Here is a 9,070-nt window from a genome sequence, read left to right on the forward strand (position 1 = left end):
GACGAGGTAAGATCCCGATTGGTTCACAAGTACCATTGTAAAATGTATATTTCAAAAAGAGCAACCAACCAAGTGCACTACTCGAATACGTTTAATATAATTAACTAATCCAAATTGGTTTGACTCCCGCAGAACCTTATGTCCGAACTGGAGAAGCGTGAGATGCACTTTGCAACCATCCTGGATCGTGGAGAGGCGCTGCTGAACCAACAGCATCCGGCGTCCAAGTGCATCGAAGCCCATCTGACTGCCCTGCAACAGCAGTGGGCCTGGCTGCTGCAGCTTACTCTTTGCTTGGAGGTCCATCTGAAGCACGCCACGGAGTACCATCAGTTCTTTGGGGAGATCAAGGATGCCGAGCAATGGCTAGCCAAGCGTGACGAAATACTCAACAGCAAGTTTTCGCAGTCGGACTTTGGCTTGGACCAGGGTGAAACTTTGCTAAGGGGAATGCAGGATTTGCGCGAGGAGCTGAATGCCTTTGGCGAGACAGTGGCTACATTGCAGCGAAGGGCTCAGACAGTGGTGCCTCTAAACAAGCGCCGCCAGCCGGTTAACCGTCAGGGACCCGTGCAGGCCATCTGTGCCTACAAACAGCAGGGTCAGCTGCAGATCGAAAAGGGTGAGACTGTAACTCTCCTGGACAACTCGGGCCGAGTGAAGTGGCGCGTGCGCACGGCCAAGGGTCAAGAAGGACCAATACCCGGTGCCTGCCTGCTGCTTCCGCCTCCTGATCAGGAAGCCATCGATGCCGCCGAGCGTCTGAAGCGACTTTTCGATCGATCCGTAGCTCTCTGGCAGAAAAAGCACCTACGCCTACGCCAGAACATGATCTTCGCAACCATTCGTGTGGTTAAGGGCTGGGACTTTGACCAGTTCTTGGCTATGGGTCCCGAGCAGCGCACGGCCATCCGGCGTGCCCTCAACGACGATGCCGACAAGTTGCTGAGCGAGGGCGACCCCAACGATCCGCAGCTGCGACGCTTGCGCCGCGAAATGGACGAGGTTAATCGCTTGTTCGATGAGTTCGAGAAGCGAGCCCGCGCCGAAGGTGAGTGTGGGAGTATCATCGACGGGTAGAATATAGTTTTTGCCTCGCTTTTCAATTAACGGCGCTCGCCAGCTGTTAAAAACGATTAATTGATGGAGGCTAATTAAATTTACTGCTGGCGGGTTTTATTTGAGAAAAGTGGCAATCAGGAAGCCGGAACGCGACTTAGTCTTGTCAAGCATAGTCAACCATGAAGAAGCTTTTTGCGAGTGTCAAAACAAGGGGTAGTCCTGGCAGTTTACCTTAACAGCCTCTTATCCTACTAATGTTAATTTCATTCTCTTCTTCGCAGAGGAGAGCAAACAAGCCAGTCGCATTTTCACCGAGGAATGCATTGCTATTAAGAGCAAACTGGAGGATATGGCCCGTGAGCTGGATCAGATTATATTGGCTCCATTGCCACGCGATCTGGACTCTTTGGAACATGTGCTTGAGATTCACTCGGACTATGAGCGCAGGTTGAACCTTTTGGAGCCAGAGCTGAAGCATCTGCAAGAGACTTTCCGTACGATTGCCCTAAAGACGCCCGTGCTAAAGAAGAGCCTTGACAACCTGATGGAGCTGTGGAAGGAGCTGAACACCCAGAGCGGTCTGCACAAGGACCGCCTGAAGCTGCTTGATGCCTCTCTGGCTGGCCTGGAGGACAATGAGCATGTGATTTCCGAGCTGGAGAACGAGCTGGCCAGACACCAGGATTTGCCTTCGACGGCCGAGGGACTGCAGCAGGTGTTCAAGCAACTGAACCACATGCAGGACATCATCACACAACAGCAGCCGCAGATGGACAAGATGAACGATGCAGCCGATCAGCTGGGGCGCATGGGTGTGCCCACCAAGGTGCTCGGCGACCTCAAGCGACTGCACTCGAATGTGGAGCGCCTCAACACGCGCTGGAGTGCGGTGTGCAACCAACTGGGCGAAAGGTAAGTTCACAGGCGCCACCTGCTCTCTTCGTGCGCGGGTGTCGCCTCATTGGCGGCCACATATGGAGACAAACCTGACTTTCTAACACCGTGTCACAATGCTTTTTCAGAATGCGCTCATGCGAGACGGCTATCGGGCTGATGAAGAATCTCCAGTCGAGCGTGCAAGTGGAGGAATCATGGGTGGATGGCACCACGGAGCGACTGTCTGCCATGCCCACTGCCACTTCGGCGTACGAACTAGACGTGAGTAGAGAGAAACTGCCCCTGTAATAACCAAACTGCCATTCCGATAAGCGGTAGTCTCTAGCCCTAGATCTACCTAGATCCTTGTACAGATTTGCTCAGTTTTAGCCGCTCCAGTGGGTCTCTTTCGGAGACAAAACACAAAGTATATATACCTAGCCCGTAAATGGAAACCGTAGTAGCCATTGACTCGCGTCCAAAGTAGTTTGCTCCCACAGTTGTTGCTCCTATTTTTTGTTGGGATAAAACCTTCCGGTGTTGGACATGCCTCAGTATTCCTATATTTATATTTTATACGTGTAAATCTATTTTGTTTTTTGTTTTTGTACTGCATTTCCATTTGTAAACTGTCCCCGACAAAAGTGAAACAATCTCCAGTCCCTTGTCCGAAATTCTAGCAGTAGTTTTTGTCTAATCCAACAGCAATCTTTGACATGTAGTGCTGGCCACCACCCACATAAGCATACCACATGTACATATATATACACAGCAGACAGACCTCCAAATGTGGTCAATTCGACCACCTACACAACAACACCCATATACGTAATCTCTAGTGATATCCCCTCGTCCCACCACACAGTAAATTGATCCCAAATTTGTGTAGTAGTCTAGAAACTTCACTACTTTTATGTTTGTAGCTTTGTCCCCTTAGAAATGTAAGCTGCACCTTTACATATGCCTATATCTTACGATATTGGCTTCTATATCACATACATATATATTTATTCACCCAGTATTATCGTATTTGTAGTTGAAAACTAATTGTATATGTATTTTTGTCTAATTTTTTGTATTTTTACCAAACAAAAAAATGTAAACTTTTTCACACAACAATCAAATTATCATACACTATAAACCAACCCAAAATGATCAAATTATAAAAAAACAAAACGAATTAAAAATCCTGAAAATATCGAAAACCAAAAAATACCCCTCGAAACCTATAGAAACTGCTCGGAGCTGCAATCGAACGAAAACCAAAAATCGAAAATGTCAACGTGGCTGGAGGACGACTTATACGCGAAGCCAAGGTAAAAATTTTTATGCCTGTTGAGGTGTGATTGATCTGATAATGGCTGACCCATCGTAACCCAGCAGCCGTTGGATCCGGACATGTGAAACTCGGTTGTTTTTCGTAAGATTCGAACGTTCAAAAGTTGGGTTGCGATAGGTCAGTTGGTGGCCGAGTGCCAACTCCTTAAGTATGATTGCGTGAGTGATTGTGGATATTTTGACCGAACACCGAAATCCCTCCAATTCCGAAAAGAAAACCTTTGTAGCCCTATACACCTCTTAGCTGTTTCTCTATCGAACCTTCAATATATTTAATGCTTTTTAAAACATTTGCCGGACTCTAAGCTGCAGTTCCTAGCTGTCTTGTGGGTAAAAGGTGCGTCAATAACACTTGGGTGGAACGAAAACAGCCTGACAAACAAACTCAAACACAAACAACAAACAAACCAAATTCCAAACTTACAAAACAAACCAATTAAAACGCAATTTTTACATAAAGTAATTTCGTATTGATTAATCAATAAAATAAAAAGCACTAAATATATCTACCCTTACCTCCTGAAAAACAAACAAATTTGTATAACACAAAAAATTACTAACATTTAACCGAAATTAACCAACCAAACAAACAACAATGTCAACGTGGGACCTCGATTTCGGGGAGAAGATCTACGATAGCAAATGCCTACGCTTTGTGGACTGGCTGCTCGAGGCCCGTCCGTCGTTTTCGCCGCCTCGCCGGGATCTCCGGCCGGCGGACAGCGATCCGGGTGCCACACAGTATTACAGCCAACGACTGGACAACCTTAATACGAAATACGACAGATTGCTGGAACAACTGTCGCAGAGGCTTAAAACGGCAATCGAAGTCAATGGCAGCGATGGTCTGGTGAGTAATCCAGGTGACCTCATCCTAACCCCTTTCCCTTTGGAAGGATCTTTGCGAGGTGACGTCAGGGTTCAAAGAATAGGCTCAAAGTATTCAATTGTTTCGCAACCATAAAACGGGGTTCAAGTTCAGCAAACGAGTTCTGTGCTTTCGTTTTCTACACGAAAGTCAAGTCAAGTTTTCAAATGCAAATACGTACGTCTCTCTCTGGTATCATTGTGTCTCCTCCATCTGTGCCTGTCTATCTGTATCTGTATCTGTTACCGCTCCGATTGCCCGGCGGTTGTTATTATTAAATTAACCTTCAGAATCGGTGCACACTGACGGCAGAAGCAGCCATATAATGACATCACGTCAAATGCGAATTGACCAAAAATTCCGTCAATGGCTTGAAATGTTGCCGCCATAAATCACGGCTTGATTAATTTATAAAAATTTAAACTATTTTTTCTGTCATCGTGACCGTTGTTTGTCTGCGCTGTCAATTGATGCAGTAATTTGTTTAATGTATCAAACGTATTTATAAATACTGCATTATGTCAGGAGTTTCAATGAAAAGAAAACAAAAACGATAGATATTGTCATGTGCCTGACCAATTAGGCAAATTGGAGACAGATTCGAAATTAATAATGACGACGGCGAAATCTATAAATATTAATGAAGCCCCAGCATTCATAGGGGCTTATATATTCTCGAAATTCAATGCCAGGGGACGTCATCAACGTCTTTGTCGCCATCTGTCAACTTATTTTTTTTTTAATTCCTGTCTCCTCACCATTTGACTATTTTTGTTCAACAGGTTTGAAATTTGTTTTTTTTTGGATCGCACCATCTTAGAAATTCAATTAATAATTTTATTAACCATCCAGTTTTTTTTACCCGGTGGTAAAATATTTGTTTGTAAATATTTAGAAGACAATTATAGAAACGTATAAGAGATCACCGGACATGGCGTAACCTTAAGTTCAATAAACTCAAGCATTTTTCTAATTTTGAGAGCCATAGCACTTTAAGTACTATACTGAGAAAGTAGTTAAAGTGTGTTTGTTTTTAAAATAACATTTATATTTAAAAAAGCATTAAAGTCTTCCTTTAAAAAAACACTTAAGATGTAGAAGGTTTTTCGTCTCACATCCCAGTCCAATTAAAAAAAAGCGCCTCCTTGATTCTGATCAGTTAATCCAATTTAAAACAATCCGAAATTGTTGTTTTGGTGCTCGAAGGCGTTACCTTCGCCTCGGGCGATGGAGTGACATCATAACTGCTCCATTACCACTTCGCCTTCAACCCAACTTGATATGCATAGCAGGGGCGGACGTAGAAGCTCCGCTGGCTTAACTAGATTGAAAAGCAAAATATGTTATTTAGAAGGTTAGGTGGCGGCACAAACTGGTTTTATCTTTTCTTCTGATACTTAACTCTCGACTTCCGTGTATTGTTTTCGAGTTTAATGTGGGTCCAACTCCGCGTACTCCCTGCCCGTGCCCGTTTTCATCTTTTGAGCCTATTGTAAATGGACTGTTTATACTTTTTGGCGCAACAGCTGGGGAATGCTCGCTGAGAACTAGCCGGCATTTGAAAGCTCGCTCCCGGTGGTAGTTGTGCCTCTGAACCCCAAAAGCTCGCTCTCCACTTGGCCAAGTGGCTCTCGCAGTGGGGCTGCTCCACTCAGTTCCAAAAGCGACGTGGTTGTGTAACGTCGCGTATCCGCTGTGTGTGCCGCCTGCTGCCGGTGAACGAAACTTAACAAAGGCCAAAACCTTTTAAACCTCAGGTTTTGTTGGGAGGCGAGGTCTGTGGAATTTGAATTCGAATACGAATCGACCGTGTAATTATGAGTGAATAGTTGTGATAAATAAATGTGCAAACAGACGCAAGTACAGAACATTGCTCATCCGCCGCATGGGCCGACGTGATGTCACATACACGGCCGGATAGAAAGTGTGTCCGTGTCGCTGTCTTGGTGCCTTAAATTTCAATTAAACGCGAACCGTGTCGCATCGGATCGCTATTATTTTGTTAAAAGACATTTAAATTTGTTGCCGCCGGCCCGCGTTCCAACTTGTGTCGCAATGAGTTCTATTGTAGCCCAGAATGAAGTCACTTGCGGCTCCGCAACAACTCAAACATAACAGAAACGCAAACAGAAGAGTGTGCAATCGAAAATAAAAGAAACACATCATTAATATAGCCTTGAACATGTCGCAAGAATCGGAATGTTGATATTTTCGGCAGTCTGTTTGGTGTTAATAAGCACTCACACACAAAAAGCAAGAAAATAAAAACCTATGACTGAAATTACGTAGTGACTCAGCGAGTTAGGGTCATTAAAAGTTGCATAAACCACTAAAATCTGCACTTAAAACAAAAGACCAATATAATGTGGAAATTCGCTAGGTCCATTACTTAGTGAATAGCGTGAACTATTACTTCCTATCAACAACCGAGACCGCGGGAGTGTCAGGGCTGGCGCTAATCTAATCTATGAGATGCAAGCCATTAGGCATGATGCGATACCTTGGATTTAGCGATCGGTTTCCCGGGAAACACTTCGAACTGTGGGAGTGTGTATATGCCTGAAAACCCAGCACTTTCCCTATGATTTTATCGATTAAACTACCCGATTCTGCTTGCCTGCTGTATATATGCACGTTCATATATATATATTTTTAGCGGCATTCTAACGATAAATCAGGAATGAAAGCGAGCGTTTCGAGGTCTTTGCCTCCACTGAAGCAAAAGGGAGGCGCCTATTTTCGTGATGCCGCATAGGCGAGGTCCAACTGCAGTCTGCATGCTGCACGCTCTCGTTGGAGCTTTTCCTCTGGCTATTTTGTGCTCTCTTACCCTCACTTCGAGCCGGCACAACGTGGCGTATTAGTCATGTTATCAGTGTCAAGCGCATCACAGTCGATTAGGGCCAAGAATCAGTTTAATCCGCTTGCTTCTGAAGCCCCTAACTAGAAACTATTCAGACTTTTTTTCTGCCTGAGTTCTGCTTTATTTTTCGTTGTGCGGGCGCCCGACAAACTTGTTTCATTTATAATCAAATATTCGCCTCTCTGATGACATCATTGTTCTCGTACTCGTGTTTACTGTCTCAATGTGTGTCGGTGTATGTTTTGTTAATTATAATTTATTTGTTGCTTTCACCAACTCTAGGGCAACCTTGAAAAGCAGCAACAGGAATATCAGACTAGTTGTTTATTTTGAAAATGCAAATCATGAACGTTGATCGTTTTATAGAGTCGCCACTCAATGACTTCATCTGCAGCCTTCCTATAAAGTTGTTCATGACGTCAATGCAACTTCAAGTTGGGGCTACGACCTGCAGCCATATGTCAGTCATTTTCCTTTGAATCACGGCCTCTACAAAATGGCCAATAAAGATAAAAATTAAATTACCAGATGCCTCCGATAAAGCCCACTCCGGATTCCAGTACAATCAAAGAACTCTTTCCGGGTAATCACCCAATTCTTGTATTATGGTTGGGGCCTCTTGAGAGAGTTTGCACTACGTATTTGCAGAGCGATTGAGGCCTCTCCCTATATATCGTCATTTCTATTTTCATAAAGGCTTCGGGCTTGCTTTTTGTGTGCGCTTTTTTATTTCTTACTTTACTGTATGTGTTTCGTGTGATTTGTGTGCTTTGGTACGGGGCTGATAATAATCTATCCCTGTGTGAGGGCCAGAGAATAGAATCCGATGAATGGATTAAGTGAATCAACAAAAATAGTAGTAGAGTAAAGTTGGACCGATGGACACTAAAAGTCTAGTGACGCCTACCGTAAATCGTTGTTTTATAGCTTACAAGGCTCTTCAACTTATTTTTAGTTGCTTTATCGCCGGTGACTTTATCTCGCAGCCATATCAAATCACATAAACATTCCACACAAGTTTAAGACTCCACGGGCAACATCAAAGTGACGCGTCTACCTAAAATTCGTAACTCGTAAATATCTAATTGCTTTTGTCACAATTAAATCTCGCGCAGTGTGTTCAAGAAGCCCCTAAGCCAACGAAACAAATCCAAATTGCTGACTATGACTTTGTCGAACTGAACCAATCGAAAGCCTTAGACATGCCTCAGCATAGATCGGGTCGCAAGGCGACCAAATCCAAAACCCAAACCACGACTGTCCAAGTGGCAGAGGAAAGTGACTACGACTTTGCGTTCGAGTTTCAGGTAATGCTCCATCTATCCTCCCTCCCCCCTCCCCCCTGTTGCCACCCTCGCAAAGCCTCCAACGATTTAAATTTAATTTGCCTCCACAGTTGTTAACTTTTACTAACCGAAATCGCTTTCATTTGGCATTTAGCAATACGCTGAGAGTCTACAGAAACCGCTCAAGACCTTTAGGGTTGACTTCAGTGCGGGCAGCGTGCCAACTGGCGATGGTTACGCTGCGCGCCAGGAAGATCTGTACACCACCACCTACAGCACCACACAGTGAGTACTTAAAATAAAATGTAGGGTATTTTCCATATAGACTCTAAATGAAACAGTATTTAGCATAGTTATCTAAATGTTTTAAATTCAAATCACTTATTTATACTTCAATACTTTAATTAAAGTCATTAAAAATGTAGCCTAAAAATATATTTCAGTATTAAAAATAACAAAATAACATTAAAATGAATTTTTATAAATATTTAGAATTACACTTGCAAATAATGAGTAGAGGCGTGAATCAAGATTTTCTTTATCGTTAATTGTTGTTTTAATGTTAACCACAAATAAAAAGTATTTCGAAGGAACCGAGCAGGTTCTGGCGTGCACCAGTACAGAAATTATTCATATACTCACATTTTTTTTACCAAAGTCATATCCTTTATCGTGAGTTTTTTAATTCGTTTTAAAAGAAAATTCGTCACAATCAAATATGAATATTTAAAGAGTTCAAAAAGCCAAGTCCCACTAAGAGACAAAATGGAAAGTCCC

At 43.4% G+C, this 9,070-nt stretch overlaps 1 protein-coding gene across 50 annotated transcripts in view; it reads left to right on the forward strand.

Annotated features, from left to right (window-relative positions):
• The window catches only part of shot (dystonin-like protein short stop), a 70,506-nt gene that overhangs the window by 31,242 nt on the left and 30,194 nt on the right, over window positions 1–9,070 (forward strand). For 39 of the 50 annotated variants that reach the window (XR_011603741.1, XR_010653485.2, XM_070994896.1 and 36 more), the window contains 6 exons: window positions 133–1,051; window positions 1,344–1,974; window positions 2,085–2,220; window positions 3,171–3,254; window positions 3,905–4,126; window positions 8,448–8,578. Coding sequence is in view for 48 of the 50 variants with exons in the window: in XM_070994896.1 (XP_070850997.1) it covers window positions 133–1,051; window positions 1,344–1,974; window positions 2,085–2,220; window positions 3,171–3,254; window positions 3,905–4,126; window positions 8,448–8,578 (2,123 nt within the window). In the remaining 2 variants the exon portion in view is untranslated. Of the gene's footprint in view, window positions 1–132; window positions 1,052–1,343; window positions 1,975–2,084; window positions 2,221–3,170; window positions 3,255–3,904; window positions 4,127–8,151; window positions 8,315–8,447; window positions 8,579–9,070 lie in introns of those variants that run through there. The other 11 variants (XM_070994910.1, XM_070994909.1, XM_017087479.4 and 8 more) reach the window with 4 other exon arrangements.

The sequence above is a fragment of the Drosophila suzukii genome, chromosome 2R (assembly GCF_043229965.1).
Source record: "Drosophila suzukii chromosome 2R, CBGP_Dsuzu_IsoJpt1.0, whole genome shotgun sequence".
NCBI classification, from domain to species: Eukaryota; Metazoa; Arthropoda; class Insecta; order Diptera; family Drosophilidae; genus Drosophila; species Drosophila suzukii.